Source organism: Bombyx mandarina, chromosome 12, assembly GCF_030267445.1.
Source record: "Bombyx mandarina strain Sakado chromosome 12, ASM3026744v2".
Classification (NCBI taxonomy): Eukaryota; Metazoa; Arthropoda; class Insecta; order Lepidoptera; family Bombycidae; genus Bombyx; species Bombyx mandarina.
The window spans coordinates 13,786,965-13,807,854 of record NC_143219.1 but is presented as its reverse complement, the minus strand read 5'-3'; the positions used below and the strand labels follow the sequence as shown (position 1 = coordinate 13,807,854).

Sequence of the window (20,890 nt, the reverse complement as noted above, 5' to 3'; positions counted from 1 at the left end):
CCTACCGTTAGCCTGACTCGAACGTTTCTTTGTTTCATTAATGAAACCGTAGTACGGTTGATTGCACAACCGAAACTGCCATGGCCTATTTCATGTATTTTAGCGCTCTTAAAAACCCCACATCATCTTTCAAAAATGTACTTATAGTCAACTTTTTTTTTATTGCTTAGATGGGTGGACGAGCTCACAGCCCACTTGGTGTTAAGTGGTTACTGGAACCCATAGACATCTACAACGTAAATGCGCCACCCACCTCGAAATATAAGTTCTAAGGTCTCAGTATAGTTACAACGGCTGCCCCGCCCTTCAAACCGAAACGCATTACTGTTTCACGGCAGAAATAAGCGGGGTGGTGGTACCTACCCGTACGGACTCACAAGACTCACTCTGTGGTAAGTATTCTGAACCTCCAACTGTGTTAAGTATTCTGAAATTGCATTACATATGACGGTAGCTAAGGGTTATAATGGGACGCATATTTTATGCCAGTGCTGATTAGTATAACCATACCCACATTTAGAGGAGAACGAGGAATAGCTATCACACCTTAATTATTCTTGATCAAGTGCATACCGTCACTAAGCTAAAATGTCTAAAAACAGATAATTTTAATGTTGTTAAAGTCTCTAGGTTCACGCAACACGGCATCCTTGATCTGTCAAGGTGCTAATAGTTTTCTACTTCGTTAAGGTGCATTCGACTAACTGCAACATTTAAACTAATTGCGGCGTGTTTATCAGTAATTGTTGCAAGCTGACATTAAAGTCGACCTGTGAATCTATGATGACACAAATCATAGAGTGACTAGCGTATCGATCACAGAAGCCCGTATTATATAGACATCATAACAGGAATGATACTGGCCATCCTGTTATAAAAACAAAACAATAATAGTAATTTACATTACAATAACCAGATAACAATATCTTTTAGATAGGATAGATTTTCCTGTATTGCGTGTTTAAAGTATGGAAATATGTGTAATTGAGTATTGTGAGCCGTGTCTATTGCGTAAAATATTGGTTCTGGTTTCTTCTGGTTTGATTTGGGTAGGATAGCAGTTTTACTATATAGCAGGTTAGTAGCAAAAATAAAGGTTTGCAAGAGAAGGTTTAGGTACCGTATTTTTAGATATACAGAATGAGCAAAAGTCAACCTTTGCACAAAATTCCGGTTCTGTTCGCAAAGAGGCTTTTCATGGAGCCATAAAAACGCTTTAAGCCTTTATTTGTTTTATTTTATTATACAAATTGCAACTCCGGTTATATGTTGTTTACGTTTTGTACAATTTGTCATTTCATAAATTCATATTAAACAAATAGAATTCGTGTCAGCTACAAAAAGGCCTTGCATTCCACGTTCATATCGGAGAGATTAAATAGCTTTTCAGATAATACATCTAACGATCACGGATTCAACTGTCGATATTTATGTAAACATCAAGTAATAAGCTTAAAGGGGAAATAGGTCGGACCTGATTATATATTAATTGTCAATAAAACACCAATTAAAAATATATTTCAAGGCGACATCGTTCAATGTTGTTTCGTGTTTTTAAGGGCGATTTTGTTCAAAACCACAAGCAAATAGCCTTAAAGGAAAGTGTCCATTATGATAGCTTTCATCTAAGAATTCTTGAATTTTGGTGTTTCCTAATTTGGGTGATTTGAACGTTTCGAAGACTAAGTCACGCAAAACGATATGCAAGAATATAGGTTTTTATTTATTATAGCCTGGTGATAATGGCATGGTAGCTGCTTGTATTGATTAAGGATAGTTTTGGCAGATGAAGTTATTTATTGCTTAAACCGTTACACAACGAAGATAATAGTGGAGATAGCTCTGTATACATGCACATGAGGGATAAAATCCAACTGTAACCGTGTCCTTTAACATAGATTTAAAGTAAACGGGGGGTTTTAAGTGGACCTTTTGTTTGAGACAAGGGTCGATTATAGACAGCTTAATAATAGAAAATGTATGATCTTCCTTCTGACTTTAGACTAACAGTCCGTTCAACTCTATTCACATATGAATGACTGGAATGGATTTTGGGAATAGCATGAAGTTGTTGGATAATAACAAAATAATAATTAAGGTCAAGCTGTGTTGAGTGATTGAAATGAAAGCCGTTACTGCCTCTTTGCAGATTACTGGCATCCTAGGCGATTGATGGCTTACTCGTCTCGTACTCTTAAAAAAAAAATCTTTCAAGGTAACTTTGTTCGATAAGCATTCAATCTTCTGTCAGACATTGAGAGTTTCATACATTTTTTGCGTTACTAGGATTTTAATGATTCAAGATTGCGGAATTGCTCGACCGGTTTATTTACACATTATCAGAGGAGCTTGTATTTAAATTATCATTGTGGAAGCGATTTTAAGCGTGTACGTAAAATTATTAAATCTATTTTGTTGCCCACAAATCTAGATAAAGACCTTTTTGAAAATGACTACCAGCGCTACAAACTCATTAGGTATTAACAGGAATTTACGAAATTCAATTCCACGATTTATATCGCTGCAATCGATGCAGTAAAGGATAGTAATAATAATTTGATCATTCAAAATCAGCCTATTTACCAGGAAAAACAACAAACTGGAGCTCAAGAACTAAGTTAATATGATAAACATCGTATCAATTCTGTGGCAACACGACAAGGAAACATCCGCCTTGAGGTCATAGGTACAATGCGACTCATTAGTGCTGCCACTTAATTAATTCTCATTCTAAGAACAACAAAACACCAATCTCGTTACTTATTTTATACGTTATTTTAATTAACAAAGACATAAATATAGTTGTGAAAAAAGATTAATTAAAAAATTTAATAATATGCTTTGCTGCCAAAAAATGCTACAGCTAATTATATAGACATATATTATGAATACTATATAACATGATTTTTAATGAACCTAATAATTCACAGACAACTTACATTGTACATGTTAACATATTCTACTTTTTTGATTAATTATTCTAAAAGCGTTCCATTAATATATAAACATTATCCTAATTCAAGCAACAGCTCAATAAATAAATGACTGGCAAAAGTCTTTAAAATGCGTACGTTAATTACATACGTAGTTTCAATACTTCAACTTTTGAGTATCAAACAAAAACTAATTTGAGGAAACAAGTCATGGAAATTTTAGATTAGTATGGTAATTAGATTGAGCGATGATAAGTTTTTTTTTTTTTTTTACTTACTGCTCTTCCTTCCCTCTTGCACTTTGTAAGTCAAGTCCGTAAATGCCAGATCCACGGGCTGCCTCTTCGGTAGGTGACTGAGGGTCTTGTGCTGGGTCGGTGTGATCGTCACCTTTACGCTTCCCTTCCTGTCGAAGAGAATCGGCTTAGAGTCAACTGGTCCTGCCAGGTTCGAATCTTTGTCCACAAGTTCCATGTTTTTTTTCGTTCACAATGTACTGTTTGTCATTACACTACGACACAAAGGATTTTAATATGGATTGCGATAACGACGCGAGCTACACGCGACGCGGTCGTGCGTGTACTGAGCTCGAATGGCGTCTGGCACTGACTGAGTGAAGCGAGCGAAGCTCACCAGGAGTGAAGACTGATGATGTCGTTAAGTGTGTTGGTCATTCCGCTGCACCACACACGAAATGAACAGTATGACAACTTAAAGGAAATCAATCATTGATAATTTATCAAAATTAATAATAATATTTTAATGGTTGGTTATAAGAAAAATTCCAATTTGAGTAAGAGATCGTAACAAATAACAATAAAAGTCGTATCTTGGCTATCGCATTTAAATTATTATTTTTTGATTAATATTTCATTATGTACACTTCTAATTATGCTAATTTTAGTATATTAAATGAACAATAATTAAAACTGGCGAATAATATGCTTTAAAGTTCGGAGAGGTCTATGACTTATTTATTATATACTTACTGCTTTACATCAGGCAGAGAATGAGCTAATCTACCCATTACTTAATTATTTTACTGCTAGTAGGCAGTATTGATCAGTATGGATTAGAGACCACTATATTCCTGGCATAAAGCTGGTACAGTTTGAAAGGTGGGACAAGCATTATACTCTACAACTGAGACTTAAACCTCATGTCAGTTGGGTGGCAGCATTCACATTTTGATGTCTATGGGCTCCAATAAGCATTTAACATAAGCTGAGCTGTAAGCTCCTATACCCATCCAAGCAACAAAAAAATATATAAGTGTTTTCTAACCCCTACAAGTGCTATACTGTTTATTGCTTAAGCTTATGCTTTTAACTTATCACACTATTCTTGGAATCTTGTTTATTTTTTCTTATAAAATTCTAGTTATAATACCAGATTCATGAAAACGACATCCAAGCTTAAGGTAAAAGCACTAATGCTGGACATTGAACTAAAAGATGACACTTTAAAAAAAAATATATTCTAATAAGGAAACTAAACACTTAAATAACATTGCTATTGATGTTAAAGACACCTAGTACCATGTATGATACATTCTCAAAAGCTTGCGTACAGTGTTAGAAGCAAATTTCAAAATGGCATCAGTTGACAACAAACAATGTGAGCAGATTGACGTTTTGCGCGTAATTCTTAGCGTTTTCCTTAAGCCATCTGACTTTTAACAGGTATGATTTTGTCTTATATTTATAATTATTGGCTACTGTTGGTTTCGATATTATAAATGTATGAAATTATTGACTTATTAGGACCATTTCCTTGTTATTTTGGTTTGTTTTTGTACAAATTTTAAGTGGTGTTTACTATTAGTACCAAAAATGAATCAAAACCTAAAAGATGACACGTGTGTCTTCTACTAGGGTTACATCGAACTGAATTTGTTAGCTTAATTTTCTTCAAATTCAGCCTATATGTTGTAAAACAAAAGTTTCAATCTGAGTTTCGTTCATTTTACACTAGTCTAACTAAACGAAGACAGTGTCAACTATTAGGGTATACTAGATGTCAACTATTAGTATCAATTAATTTCAGCTTAAGTTTCGAGCACGATGCCGCCAGTAAAGGGTCAGATGTTTCAATACTCTGAAGCCAATATTGAAGAAGCCATAAAAGAATATATATGTCTGAGGGTTTACTGGTGGCCCTGAGGCCTTTCCAGTTTCACAAGGACAGAAGGGGCGGGATTTGCTAACAGCTACCCGAGCGCCTCCAAGGGAGACCTAACAACTCAAGAGTAGCTGCTTCGCGAATGAATCTACTACCGGATCGGGATCGCGACCCGCTGAGAAGATCTGGCGAGAAACTCAACGGGCTGACGCTTAGGTTAGGTTGCACGTCGAACTCTTTGCAGAGTTCGACGAGTACGATTACCGGGATCTCTACTCCTAGTGTTAAAGCGGAAGGCGTCTAATGTAAGGGTTATTGGATCTGATGGATCCGTAAGGAGGTGTCTAGGGCGACGACGGTGACTGGCTCCTGCGTGGTCAGGATTCGGGGAGTAGTCAGCGGCGGCAACGATAAGGCGATTACCATGACGCATTGCCTTATCGAAGTAACGTTCCGACGCGGACTTCATGTATTTTCTGATCGGTTCGAGGTCCAAGTCGTCGTGTAAGTCGACGTTCCTCACGAACCACGGGGCTCCGACTGCTAACCTGCAAAAACGAGATTGTAGGGATTGGAGGGTGTCTATGTGTGTGCGGGCCGCGTGAGCAAACACCACACTCGCGTAAGTCATGACCGGCCTTATGTAAGCTTTATAAAGTGTCACCTTGTTCCGAAGGGACACTTTACTCCGCTTACAGATCATGGGGTAGTCTGCCGAGAATAAAAGCGGCACGGTCGCGGACTGATTTTATATGTGGGTGGAATGTCATGGATGCATCCAGGGTGACTCCCAAGTACTTGACCTTCCTGGTCCAGGGTATGAGGCGGGGCGTTCCGACAGCTACTGCGGCAAAGAAATTTGGAGTTCCACGAGTAATTTTATTAAATAAAGTCAAGGGAAAGAACGAGAAAAAATACTCGTAACATGGGTAAAAGCTATGGTCAAACAAGGGTTTCCAATATGAAAAGATAATTTACAAGATAGCGTTAAGTAAATAGTTGATGATCTTAAGATTGATTATAATTGTTTATAATAAAACTAACGTTAAAGTCGTGTCTATTATTAGTGCCATCTGATGTCAACTTTTGGTGGATTTGATTTTCGATGCTGTCATCTTTTAGTGTCTATGGCAGAACTAACAAGTTTGTAATTTTTTGTAGAAACTACAACAGTATTGAAATATTTTATATGAAAAAATTGATCTCTAAATGTAGCTCTAACAGTAAAAAAAAAGATTTAATATAATTTTTGATAAATACATTTGATAACTGAGAATGAAGTTTGATTTGTCCTTAAAGTGTCTAGCATTAGTGCTTTTACCTTAATTACTTATTTGAATTAGAAACATAATTAACTAATTTCAATATTTGTGTCACAATGAGTTAATTCTACTATTCTCAATTCATAGATAAACTAATTTTTATTTCCTTCATGCAATCGAATTTTTCATTACTGCAAATATTATTACACAAATAAGTTTCATTTTGATACCTACTCTAAACAGCTCAGTAGAAATAATAGAAAACACAAAGTAATATCATGATACAAAACGGATATTTTACTATTATTACTATTATTACCACTATTACTAGTGGTAAGGCGTCTTGTAAGTCCACACGGTAGGTACCACTACCCTGCCTATGTTACATTTCAGATTGAAGAGTGAGACAGCCATTGAACTATTAAAACTGAGACTTTCAATTTCATGTCTCAAGGTGGGTGACGGCATTTACGTTGTTGATATCTATGGAATCCAGTAACCACTTAACACTTAGGGTCACAGGGCAGTGAATTCATCTACACATCTAAACAATAAAATATATCATGCTTTTACTTTTTATTACTGAATGAGCTCATGAATACAGACCAGATTCTACTGTACTACTGTATGAAATTAGTATTCATTTTAATTTTTTTGCTTTTGAATTAGATTTTTTAATGCAGTCAGATTATTTCTTTTACTTTATAATTTATATAATTTCTTACTTTTTGGTTATCTGACTAATTTAATCTCTTTCCTAGACATACTATTGCAATTGTATACCCAAAGTCTCATAAACTTTTTTATCCTACCTATGCTGATAGCCTTGAGAGGCTATTTCAGCTTCTCCTTAACGTGAGCTCATGGGGCCCAAACCAGAGTGTTGCTAGCACTGGCCCTAGCAGAGCAGTGCTTCTCAGAATCTACCACCAGATTGGAAACGCAACCCATTGAGAAGATTCACCGAGAAACTCAGTGGGCTGTGTCTATGGGTTAACTCACTCGTCGAGCCCTTCTCAAGCGACAAGTTCTACGAGGGCGGTGACTGGTGCTTGTGGTATCTAAAAGCACCGTTAATGAATCGGGAGAACCATAATGAAGTATTTAGGGCAACTGTTTACCATTCGGTCCACAGGATCAGGTATGGCCGTACACAATAAAGACCAATTAACACTTGATATGTTGAAATACCTCAATACCTTCAGTTTAGGCTGTATAGTGTGCCAAAGAATTAGATATACATACATAAGATACTCAAAAACCATTAGTTTTTTAGTAGTCAGGTTTAAAAATTCTTTGGTGGTAAGCAGGCAAAAGTTGGTTTCTTCATCGATACCTATCTAGACATAGATTTATAGATTTAGATATAGATTTTTTATGACCTAGATCTTGACATGTTATTATTGACATATTATGTATTACACAAAACTATTCAATAAACAAAATAAAGTTGCTAATGTTGATTTTGATGGACAGACATTAAAAGTACTGCCCAAAGCTGTAATTATAATTTTTAAAATCTAATCGAAGTTTAAAAGTAGGCCACCAAAATTTTCAAAAGGTGAATGGATTCCGTCTTCGGTTTAGAACTCTAAATATTACATATATGAAAAGAAATATAGTTTATATTATTATACAGTATTATAAAGCCTATAAGGTCAAAAGATGACGATAACTGGATGGTGCAACGTAGCAAAAACGTTTATTCCATTTCGCAAACTTCACTTACCCTATATTGTTGAGAATATATACGTTATCCATGTTTATTACACTAGAACATAATACTTTAGTTAGAACTCTGTATTTAAAAAATTCAAGTGCGTTGGTTTACTTTAAATTCAATATTTAATATCCTTATTTTCACTGTTGTAAAAGAGCCTTCACATTTGTGTATTATTAAAATCACTTAGCTCTTTGATTAATATGAACTCTATGCTCTATGAAAAAAACAAACAAACAAACTTTCACTTGATTTCATAAATTCTTATTCTTTGTTTGGTCCACTTGAACAAGCAAAGGAAATACAACTTATAAACAACTTTTTGTAATGTTAACCTACAAGTGTTTTTCATACAATTTTATGTATATTCGATATTATTAAATTTATTATTTTAAAAGAATTATTAGTTAATAAAAAAACCTAGTCTGGTTAAACGGGTACGTAGCTCATAAACAGGCTATCTAACTTCTTGAAGTATAAAGGCTGCTACTACTACTGGGGTTGTCGTACCCCCTTACGGGAGCACAGAACGGGCCTCAGGGCGAACACCACTACCCGGGCAGAAGCTCCCTGCCACACAGGCCAGGGGTGGGTATGCTGCTGGTACTTGAGAGGCAACGCTATTCGCAGTGTGTACGGCTGCCATTTACATCTATATGTATACATCATTTGATGGGCTTGGCTGTTCAGCGGAGTGATGCCCGTGAACGGTACGCTTCGGCCTCAGTTGCTGTCCTCTGCTTAAAATTTTTTTTTTCACTTAATCTACCCACTTAAATTTACTTTAACTTAAACTGCCTACTTTACTTAATCTACCAACTACTAACTGACTAAAACTATCTACAGCTGCTTAATAACTACTATTTACAAGGCAGATGCACAACAGTCAGCAATAAGATCGGGGCCCGCCCCGGGCCCCGCTTCTAAAAAACAGAGGGAGAGCCGCGGCACTAATTTAGGCGCTCACCCACCCAGGACTCCCCAGAAGGGAAACACCTGAGCGGGGAGGGATCACTTCCCAGACGGGAGAGTGGTCCATCCACGGGGCTGGTGCAATGGTTCCGCATAGAGGGGCACCCCAACAAGTGGGGGAAACGATGAGAGTGGACAGCTTAGTCTCATAGGGGCACTCGTTATGAGCATTCCCATATCATTCCGATTAATCCGACTACCTTGCCATATGAAGGGGTTCCAATAGCTTCCTTAGTAGCGCCTGACCTTCAGGCGGTCTGGCGTGCAAAGGAGCTATATTGCAGAGATGCTCGTGAGGTTCACCGTCGGCCCACTCGTAAAGATTACGAGCTAGCCCCCGGATTAACTCCTTGAGCGACTCCACATCTAGATGTGGAGTAATCCCGGGTGATTAGGACATTTCTGACGTAACGCCCTGCTCCTGTTATCGCGTGAAGAGCCAGATTTTGCTGGGCCTGCAATCTCTCCCGCATACACTGCGGGATGAGATGATAGCAGGTGGCAGCTGCGAACGTGATACGGTTTTTTCGGGTAGGGGGCCGAACCTCGTGTGAGGCTTCCGCGCAGCTTGGAGGACACCACCGGACGGAGGAGAAACCTCGCCTGGCGAGCGGCCGCCAACGCTGACGTGGCGTGAGCGGTCATCTTCAAACTCCAGTCGTCGGTATTAACCCCCAGATACCGGAAGCTGGATCCAAACTCGACATTGAGTCCCGGGACGACTCTTGTACGGACCGGACCGAAGAGGATTGCCGCGGTCTTCCCCACGTTGACCGCGACCCTCCATCGGTCCAACCACTGTGGCAGCAAGTCCAATAACCTCTGCATCCTCGAGATGTTCGCAAAGGCGAAGATGGATGACGCGAAGTAGGCGCTGTCGTCGGCAAACAGCGCCAACTTCATGTCGGCTTCCCACGCTCGAGGGTAACCTCCGAGCCACACTCCGACTGACCTTGTCGATGTGAAGACCAGCAAATCCAACTGATCATAAACCACGTCGCGTCTGACGAGCGCCGCAGAGATATAAGTTCTAAGGTCTCAGTATAGTTACAACGGCTGCCCCACCCTTCAAACCGAAACGCATTACTGCTTCACGGCAGAAATAGGCGGGGCGGTGGTACCTACCCGTGCAGACTCACAAGAGGTCCTACCACCAGTAATTACGCAAATTATAATTTTGCGGGTTTCAATTTTATTACACGATGTTATTCCTTCACCGTGGAAGTCAATCGTGAACATTTGTTGAACATTCATTAGAAAAATTGGTAGCCGCCTGACATTCGAACACCGGTGCATCGCTCAACACGAATGCACCGGACGTCTTATTCTTTAGGCCACGAAGACTATTTACGTTACGCGTGGCGCATTTACGTTGTAGATGTCTATGGGCCCAAGTGACCACTTAACATCAGGTGGGCTGTAAGCTAGTCCATCCATCTAAGCAACAAAAATAAAAACAACGCCTCGATCTCAAAAGAAATTAATATTTTTCAAAGATTATTGTTAACAGTGCAAACCCGGATTCCCCGATACTTTGGACACGTTTCGCGACGGCCAGCAGAGTCTATCGAGAAACTTGTTGTTCAGGGTAGGGTCAATATTAAAAGACCTCGTGGATGAAACCGATTGCGCTGGACTGATCAAACGAAAATTCTTACCAAAACTCCACTTAACGAGTGCGTGCGCCAAGCCTCAGTGGAGAACGAACTATGGAGAACAGCAGCTGTCAAGGCTTTAATAAACAAGGATTACACATGAACACGACTGCTCTGCCAAGAGTAACCAATTATGATGGTGATGATGAAGGATACAAGATTTTTGCAGCAATGGGTTGCACAAAACTTTGGTACCTCAAAAACCAAAATGAATGAGAAAGTGTACATAATGTAAAGTCGTCATTGGCAATAATAACATTGCAAGAAGCCCATTGCCGTACTTAAAAACCAAGAAGAAGAAAGTGTATCTATGGAACAACTGATGTCAAAAATTATGTCATAACACACAAACATTGTCAATTTGTCATCATTATGTGAAATCTGATGAATGCTGTACATACGTATCTTGTACGGTACTTGAAAATTACGTCAAAATTAAAATAAATGTCACAATTTTAAAGTAAAATGAATTACAAAATAAAACATTAAAAAGTGTTTGGTTTTGGAACTCCTAACAATGGAAAGCATAACAGTGAGTCTTAGTAAAAAGTGTCTTTGTTCATTGGTACAAATTTTTTAAAGCTAATAATAATAATTACCTATTTATTTTTGTAGAGTTTTTCCGTTTCGCTTATCAAGGGGTTCGTCGATAGTTTGAGGGGAGTTACTGTGCTGTTATATCTAGATAAAGAAATAAACGAGCGAGCTTTGAGCCGATCTCCACAGACCGATGCGGATTCAAAACATAAACAAAAACAGCCCAAAGTTAGACAGTAAGTTTTTTTTTTTTGAAACCTTTGAATATGACGTAAAAAAACACTTGTATGTACCTAATTCAAATCAAGATAAAAAGTTTTAATTGCGCGCTATAATTAAACCATTTAATTCAAAAAAAAACAATCTTTCTTTCAATTTTATGTTAAAAAAAACTGCTAATATTGTACAATGTTAAATATCAAAAAAATGTAGAATATAATATAATTATAAATTATATTCTCATGTAGTATAAACACTTATTAATAATAAAAAAACAGTTTCCTAACTCTACACCAAAATTAATGTGAAAATAACATTTTAATTTACAGGGAATCAAAAGTACTTACACGAGTATTACAATCATGTATACTCAATGGCTTCATATTCTTACTTAGTATATTAGTATTTGAGTATGTTCTACTCCCAGCTATTAAATACTTAGTTATGGTTATTTTTGGTCATGATCCTGGTGTAGCCCATAATGTGTGGGCATGGATGCAACCATTCCTGCTAATGACTTTCCGAATGATATGGGTGCTGCCGCTGTTCTTGTTAAGTAAACTTGTCAACAGTTTATGGTTTCAAGTGAGTCTCCTAATTTCATAAAAATTATATGAATTAAATTTTAAAATATTTGTAAAAAATAAACTTATATGTGAGTATTTTTCACTACTTAAGACTATATTGAAAATTGAAATATATAAAAATCTAATAAACATTTCATTATTTTCAATGATAAGACAAAAATGATAGTGAGAATGGTCATTATTCTCTGTATTGAACTGTTTTTTTTTTTATTTATTGCTTTATTTGCTTAGATGGGTGGACAAGTTCACAACCTACCTGGTGTTAAGTGGGTACTGGAGCCTATAGACATCTACAACATAAAAGCGCTACCCACCTTGAGATATAAGTTCAAAGGTCTCAAGTTACAATGGCTGCCCCACCCTTCAAACCGAAACGCATTACTGCCTTACGGTAGAAATAGGTAGGGGGTGGTACCTACGCACACGGACTCACAAGAGGTCCTACCACCAGTAAATTTATTTCAGTAAATATTCAACACTGTGCCTGTTTCTACAACAGGTTTTTTATTGACTAACTTATTCAAATCTATAAACATTTTGTTTTAATCTTTTTTTCAGGACATAGCTGATTCAGCTTACCGACATCGACGTGGCCGGCCACAATTCATGTCGAGTGTAAGCAAAATAATAGCGGACTCCCTGTTCAGTTTGCTGGTGCAAGCTTTATTTCTAGTACAGGTAAATATGCATCATGAATATAAATGTTTAATTGAAGAACTTTTTGATTCTACTAAGATAATACTTGGCCGATGAAAGTCACAAATATCTTTTTTGTTACCTAATGCTAAAGAGAAGAGCCAGTAACTGAAATATGTCGCTAAACATGGAAATTCATGATATGAAAAGTAATGATACATTCCCAAACCAAATCCTGAATTCTTACATAGAAACCATTCAGATCCAAGCATTTAAGTTTTTTTTTTTTTTAATTTTTTTAATTTCGGCATATAAAGTCAGGTTAGGTTCGGACTAGGTTTATGAGGAGGCAGTCTCCTCCCGGTGATGGTCACGGGGCGACCTAAGGGGGCTGAGACTGCGCCGCACGCTACCGTCACTCTAGCGCGCTGGCACCAGGAGGACGGGACGACGCGTCAGCGGCTGCGGACTGCGATGCGGTCCGCATTTTCGTCGTCGCTGTCGTCGCCAAACATACTGTGGAAGACCAACCCGGTCGGCGGTGTATCGCGTTCCGACCCGGCAGGCTGGTTCTGGCCCAGCGGGGTATCCCGGAACACCAGCGGCATCGCCCGGGCGGCCTGAAGGGCCGCCGTACCGCGGAGACTGACGTCGTTGGTCGTCGACTATCGCCTCGACGACCCGTCGGTCGGGCGTCCTCGGGGTGGCGCCGCGTGTCTGGTTGTAGTGTTGACCGCGGGAACCCCCCTACTCTGACCGGGTTTTGACCCCGGACGGAGATCGGACGCCGGGTGTAAGAGTGCAGGGGAGTCGTTTAGTGGGTGGGCCCGCGGTCTGCTCTCAACACCTGCAGATCGTTGAGTCTCACATACCCCGCGCGCCCCCTAGGCGCGGGGACCTCGTAGGAGGTTCGGCCCTCGGACCGGAAAAAAAAAAAAAAAAAAAAGGTTCGGTCTAGGTTAGATATACTTCCAGCACTCTGATAGACATAATATCTGATTATTGTTGCTGTTTTTGTGTAAAACTTGATCTTACAGGCTTGACATTACAGGCTATGTCCACAATCCAGACAGCATCATTTCTATTCCGATAGGTATTTTCGTATTGATTATTCAAACTTAGATTGACTATTACCTACGTCACAATATGTATGAATTTTAAAATTAACTGCACAAATTCATTGTACACAAAAACGGTAACTGGCTAATGAATAATTCATTTATTAAAATTCTAGTCTTTGTTTCAAACCTTGCGTGAACCTCGCCACATAACTACTTGACGATATAGTAGTTAATGAATTAAAAATGATTCTGATTATAATTAAACCTTTCTGTATAATTTTAAACCAAATTTTCAATATTATTGTGACGGTCTGCTCATTTATAGATCCACTGGGTACGTTCCTAAAGCACTGCCTTGCACTAAATTTTGTCAGTTTCTATTCATTGTTGTCACTGTGTTCACAAACAAATCAATACTTAAAATAATTGCTTGGTGATTAATCTATAGATGTGAAATTTTTTATGTTTCGTTAATTCTACTTGAAGTCACTCTTATTTTTCTTGCACACATTTCGGTTCGGCTAAAGTTAAATTTGTGGTTATATTATTCTGGGAAACTGAGAGACTGAAAGGGAAAATGCATTTCGGTTCCAAGGGTCGATCAGCGGTTCCACTATAGGAGACTTTGACCGGAAATCTGGAAGTGGGTTATGGCCTTAGCTTTATGATGTCGATAAGCTCCGATAACCACTTAATTAGCAAACTCCTACCCATCTTTGAAATAAAAAATAAAAGTATGTAATTGAGAAAGTTACTATAAAAATGTATTGATCATATTAAGAGCGTCATTATTTTGTTTTTCGTGAACTTTAGTTTTTTTTTGTCCTAGTCTGATAATTTGCGAGTCGCTTATCTGAACAAACTGTTTGTACAGTTGTTTAGCATTTCTGCAAATATTATTCTGGCGTATTGTTTAAGTATGAGTATTGTAAACGAACGGGAGTTTATTATTTATTCTGAATTCACGAAACTGTTATAAGAAACTGAGAACGAATAATAAATATCCAACTAATAAACTGCATATCTACAAAATTAAAAAAAAGAACAACAGTAATATTTTCTTCGGTCTTCGCGTATCGTACACATAAATAAAACTACTTGTATGTACAGATGTTTTACTTTTTTACTGTCAATAAATTTACAACGTTTCGAATAGGCCACAGTGAGTGGAGTAGCTGGGGGGGGTCAAGGGGTGTATTATGCCCGGGCGCTACTCGTAAAGGGGCGACAAATAAATGGTCCGCAAAACAAAAAAAATACTGGATATTTTTTTTATTATTAATGTCTAGAAAATATATTTTAAATTTAGTGCCAGTATAATATAGTAAACCATCATTCTCCTGCCCTCGCCCAGTCATGTACCTAAATATGAATCAAGTTTGTTATTAAAGGCTTCTTTATTTTTATCTTATGTCATAAATAAAAAAAAACAAAATGTGTGCAATTCACACGTGGTAGAAGTGAAACCTTCCAAAATTAAAATACAATTATCCTAAACGTCTTAAGTATATGTAAAATTTTGTCATTAGTAAATAATTGTAAAGTAGCGCCCTCTGTGAATTGATATTTTAATTTCACGTATAATCCTAAATTAAAATTCACTACAAGAGCTTTCATACACACGTTAGTATTAAAAAATCTCACAGATGGCGCTGTATTAAATAGTATGTATATTTCTGTCTCATTCTTTGCTGGCTTCATCCTACATATTTTTGTATTTGTGTCTCTTACCTGTCGTTTTTTCTGTTGCATCCGGTTTGAAATCACAACGATTCTAAAGAAGTTATCACTTCAAAAGAAAAAATTCGTTAAAAAGGTACATATTATGCCCCGGACGCGAGTTTAGATCGTTACGCCAATGTCTATATTTTTCGTTTATTTCCAGAGCATGCTGGTCAGCATGCTTCCCTTAACCTACGTAGGCGAATTGCTCTGCCTAATTCACATGTGTCTACTGTACTCGCTCTACTCCTTCGAGTACAAATGGTTCAACATGGGCTGGGAGTTGCACAAGCGCTTGACATTCATCGAGTCCAACTGGCCTTATTTCGTCGGCTTCGGACTCCCCTTAGCCGTTTTGACTCAGATACCTCAGTCTTATATTATAAGGTGAGTTTTGTTACTATTTTACGTTGATTCGTGTTGTTGTACGTGTTTCGGCTTTATCTGTGTGAACTATGACGAAACAGAGGCTATTCTAAATATATTAAAGTAAAACACACAAATAAACGCGCACACACTCACACACAGACACATTTGCTATATATAATTAGTAATATTGTAGTATATAAAGTATATAACGTGCTTTTATGGAAGAGCGGAGTCTCCTAGTGCAGGCTTGCACGCTTAAAAGGAGACGCCAATCATTGTATTATTTTAACTAGATTTTGAAAATAAAGTATTTTGTATTTGTTTTTTGTATCTGTGTGTGTGCGTGTGTGAGGAGAAGGAGTACGGTCATTGTCGTGGAGTCCAACCTCTTTGACAGGACATGCGACTTGCAATGACTGTACATAAACTAAGGGAGAGACTTGAAAGGTTTGATTCGAAAAGGAACACAAGAAATGGAATGAGGACGACCATTCACTGACAGTGGTCATTCTTTTCAATGCTCTCCTAAAAATACATGAAATAGACTAGAAAGAACGAACCAACCATTCAGTCATTATAGAAATCAATGAACAGCAAATTTGGTGAGAACCAGAACCCGAATATAATATTGTAGGTATATTGTGAACCTTGGAACGGAACGTCGCATTTTGTATTGCATTGCTGGCTACCCTCAAACCGGAAATTTAATAAAAAATGCTCTGTAGGTTACAACTCGTGTGAACTCATAATGCTCCCTTAACTTAGTATTTGAGAGGGTAAGCAAATATTTTTTTTTATAAATAGCAATTTTTATATCATTCTGTCTTCTACTGTTCTCTTATAAACACTGTTTGGGTTAGTTTGATAATAGTGTTCGAGAGCACATAGGAATATTCTATTTTATTACCTTAAGTAAATAAAACAATTTAAATTTGAATATGTATCATCGGTTATATAATTATATTATCAGAATGCTTAATTTTATTGTGTTATTAAGATAAAGTATGCAGTAAATGGATTGAGAACTTTGATCACCTTTATCATACGAGTTGAAGGTTGTAATATGAAACGCATGTATAATTTGTAATACAATTAGGTTTAATGAATATACAGTTTGAATTTATTATCACGACTAAACATTAAGGTAAAAGTCATGTAGACTAAATAGACCGTATATTAAAAATAAATAAATTTATTTTTGATATATTTTTAATCATAAAATCGAATATCACTGAATATTAAAAAAAAATGTATCACATTATTGTTCTCAAAGTTGAACTTTTTTAGTGTTAATTGACACTCATGAATTCAACCAATTTCAAGTTCACATTTGTGCCGCTGCCTATTACTGTGGACACTTCAAATTAACTTTACTTTAAGTTGTATGTTATGTGCATGTGTGCATACTTACGGTGTATATGTTATATATGTAACGGTTAAAGTTAGCACATATTTGTATGGTATGGGATCGTTTGTCTACGTTTGCCGCTAGGGGCGCTGTTCCAACTGCATACAAAATTGGCTTAACTTTTACGCTATCGAAAACGTTAAAAAACTCGTACTAAGCAGCACACAGAATCTGATTAATGATCGAAGGGCCGTTTTATTTGCAGCGGGTGCGTTTTCTCGATATTCTTCCCAGTTTTCATATTGAGCGGCAACGAAGCGACGCCTGTCGTAGGAAGGTAAATATTTGTCACTTTATTTCGTATTTCACGAATTAAATTATATCCTATATGTATCACGAACTATATCAATTAATTAAATCCTACTATATGTACTATTTTTTTATTGCTTAGATGGGTGGACGAGCTCACAGCCCACCTGGTGTTAAGTGGTTAGTGGAGCCCATAGACATCTACACCGTAAATGCGCCACCCACCTTGAGATACAAGTGCTAAGGTCTCAGTATAGTTACAACGTCTGCCCCACCCTTCAAACCGAAACGCATTACTGCATCACGGCAGAAATAGGCGGGGTGGTGGTGCCTACCCGCACGGACTCACAAGAGGTCCTACCACCAGTAAATAATATTACGAATGGGCCGCCTTTTTACATTGTTGCCAATAATTAAAATGTTAAATTAACCAATTTGTTATATACTACCTACCCGTGTTCTAATTAAAATGCTAACCTCCATTAGTAATTTAGGTAATAAGTTGACAATTTAACTATGATAGTATATTTTTAAATGAGAGCCTCGAAGAAATCTTAAAGAAAGAAGAAGTTCATTTCTACTAAATTTTTTCATTTTTACCTATTAACTAGCTGACCCGGCAGACTTCGTAGTGCCTTAATCGATAAACAAAAGACCAAAACTTTTGTATAAAATAAACTTAAAACAAACAAAAGGAATCCGTCCGACGGGGGACACATCAAAGGAAAAACAAAATCGTCATTTTTATTTAATTCCATGCATTTTTATATTTATTTATCTTTTAAACCTTCTCTGGACTTCCACAAATAATTCAAGACCAAAATTAGCCAAATCGATCCAGCCGTTCTCGAGTTTGACGAGACTTAACGAACAGCAATTCATTTTTATATATATAGATAGCGTAGCACTTGTCTGTGACTATAACACTGGATTGAGAGCTTCAATTTTAATTATATACTTTTAATATTTAAAGATTTACGTGTGTAATGCTTTCAGTGAATATCCCTTGAAGCTTTTCTCGCCCGTTGTGGCGATATCAAACGGTATGTTCCGTTTTGTGCGCCAAGGAGCCGAATCGGTCACGCAAAACAGGTGATAATTAAATGAACTACCTATATATAAAGGAGATTGTCATGCCACAAGACTTCGAATTAAATAAATAAAAATAAATAATAGTTTCAAAAAACTAACAAAATACGCTTTTATAGAAAATCCAACTATAAAATAGAAAATAAATTTTAATAAATTTGAATTAAAAATAGTGTAAGAAAAAATGATTTTATTGTAAAAAAAAAGCGTGCGGTGCTTTTCAGGATATTATCAAAATACCCCTTCTACTAAAATATTTATAACTACTGATAATACCATGCACTCCACGCTTCTTTTTTTACAATAAAATCATTTTTTCTTCAAAGCTTTGACGTAACGGAATTTTTGAAAAAAGCGTATTAAAAGGTATGTAAAGCAATTGAGGAATTTAAAAAAAAAACATTTCATAAGCCGAAGTCATGAAAAAAAGGATTATACTATATTTCTTTTTGTTTAAACAATCACCTGTTTCTTTACGCTCTTACTATATAAATTTGAGACTGTCAGCGCAAAAGTGGCCTAATCTTACTATAGTGTGGAGATAATGAGGTTCGAATTCACTTTTACGCTGCTTCGTAGGCAAAAACAATCCGCGTAAAATAATGTTCACAAAGCCATCTGTTATCTAGGAGTTAAAATAGGGCTAGACCGGTTTTGCTTTGAAAATTTCTAAATTTTTAAATAAATTGGGCTAGGTCACTTTTGCACAGACCGCCACATTTATATTTGAATCTTTAATGTTACCATATTATGACGTTAACGAAAAATGAACCTATTACATACTTAGAATAGCAACTAAAAGATATTTCGAAGCGTCAAATGTAGTAGAAGATAATCACTATAGTATGCTATCTATGAAAACAAAACTCATTACCTTTTTATTCAATAAAATATTTTGATTAGATTAATGCGAGATAACTGATTTCTTATTTCTAATTATATTTAATTAATAAATTCGTTCATTGCCTATATCTACCTAAAGCAGGAAAAATTTCTTTTTTGCACGATTCAATTTCCTAATTGTTACGCATAGACTTGACCACCTGATATAACGGCAAATATTTTACACGTAAAACGCCAATATCAGCGATTTCTGAGTACATTACGGTACGGACATATCTTTTTATTTTCGTTGTAGAAATAAGACTGGTGCAAGGTAACCCTAAAAATTATTTATTTGTCAAAACGGTAACAGGGTTGTGCGAGTCATTATGAATTGTAAATGATAAGTGAATTAAATTTAGCATTTAGTGATTAGTGTCGATATGTCTTATGCGGCTTGCTTGAGATTACATTTTAAACAAACGTATTTGTTACGCGTTATGATTGTCGTATTACCATTATTGTCATATTTTGGATAAAAACAAAATCATTATTATATTTTGAAAGAAAATCCTAGCGTCGCGTCGTAGGAATAGATAGGTACTTTCCGGCTGAAGACATTATGACAATATAACATCTGCAAGTCCAACTTTCTCCTGAAACATAGACAAAGGGATTCGCATTGGGTGACCAACAGTAATTGGATGATACCAGCGTACTGGAATGTTCGATAAATTCACATTAAAATTTTCATAACGATGCTTGTGTTTTAGAAAATATATATTGTGTTATTACTGTTAGAATTTAATTGTAAAATGACATTTTATATTTTATATATCAGGGCTTATTGCAATTCATGGTTATGAAATGTTCATACTCATATGAAGTGCTAAAATTAATTGACATTTAAATAGTCAGCGCGGCTAAAGGATGTAGCCAAAATGATAAGCTTGTCTAATTACTTTAGTATGTTATGTAGGTACTAGCCAAATAGAGCATCACTGTAATGTTTTAATATAATATGTAGCTTAAGTCATTTTATTGTCTTATCTGAAATTGTGATTTTATTTTTACATGACATAGGTAATTTATTAAATGGTATGACTGAAATTGGTATTTTTTTTTTGTCTGCAAGAAAAATCTTTTCCCACAAGCTTTCGCTGACCCATCTGATGACGAGTCGCCATTGCTCAGGAACAGCAGCAATGACCAGGATCCGATAATATTCACCGACAGCAGTAATGTAAGGACCAGGGTCCGATAAGAATTGTTTTCAAGCCTAGTTTGAAGAAGATCATATAATAATGCTCTGAAGATATCGTGTAGAAACGAATGGTCGCAGAAATAATATCTCGTAATGTAGTATGCTATTACAAAATCCAGTTGACTCGTCGACCTCATTTTTCATTTTTTTTTTTTTTTTTTATTGCCTTAGTAGGCAGACGGGCATACGGCCCACCTGATGGTGAGTGGTTACCGTCGCCCATGGACTTCAGCAATGCCAGGGGCAGAGCCAAGCCGCTGCCTA

At 36.8% G+C, this 20,890-nt stretch overlaps 2 protein-coding genes across 3 annotated transcripts in view; one reads left to right on the top strand and one right to left on the bottom strand.

Annotated features, from left to right (window-relative positions):
- Positions 1–8,257, bottom strand: part of LOC114251794 (ATP-binding cassette sub-family G member 4) — a 51,623-nt gene extending 43,366 nt beyond the window's left edge. Inside the window, exons 1-2 of one of the 2 annotated variants that reach the window (XM_028186184.2) lie at positions 8,046–8,257; positions 3,212–3,339 (exon numbers count right to left, since the gene is read on the bottom strand). In XM_028186184.2, the coding sequence (XP_028041985.1) occupies positions 3,212–3,339; positions 8,046–8,077 (160 nt within the window). In that variant the 5' untranslated portion in view covers positions 8,078–8,257. Of the gene's footprint in view, positions 1–3,211; positions 4,532–8,045 lie in introns of those variants that run through there. The other variant, XM_028186183.2, reaches the window with a different exon arrangement.
- Positions 8,258–11,001: 2,744 nt separating this feature from the next.
- Positions 11,002–20,472, top strand: tank (EI24 domain-containing protein tank). The gene is made up of 7 exons (XM_028186189.2): positions 11,002–11,195; positions 11,279–11,436; positions 11,749–12,004; positions 12,565–12,684; positions 15,589–15,812; positions 17,408–17,479; positions 18,448–20,472. Exons 1-7 carry the CDS (start codon positions 11,181–11,183, stop codon positions 18,545–18,547), a joined length of 945 nt encoding a protein of 314 aa, XP_028041990.2. The 5' UTR covers positions 11,002–11,180; the 3' UTR covers positions 18,548–20,472.
- Positions 20,473–20,890: the final 418 nt, after the last annotated feature.

Coding starts and splice junctions, on each gene's coding strand:
- tank (XM_028186189.2), top strand. Junction 12,005..12,564: donor TCAACAGTTTATGGTTTCAA/GTGAGTCTCCTA, acceptor TCTTTTTTTCAG/GACATAGCTGATTCAGCTTA. Junction 12,685..15,588: donor AAGCTTTATTTCTAGTACAG/GTAAATATGCAT, acceptor GTTTATTTCCAG/AGCATGCTGGTCAGCATGCT.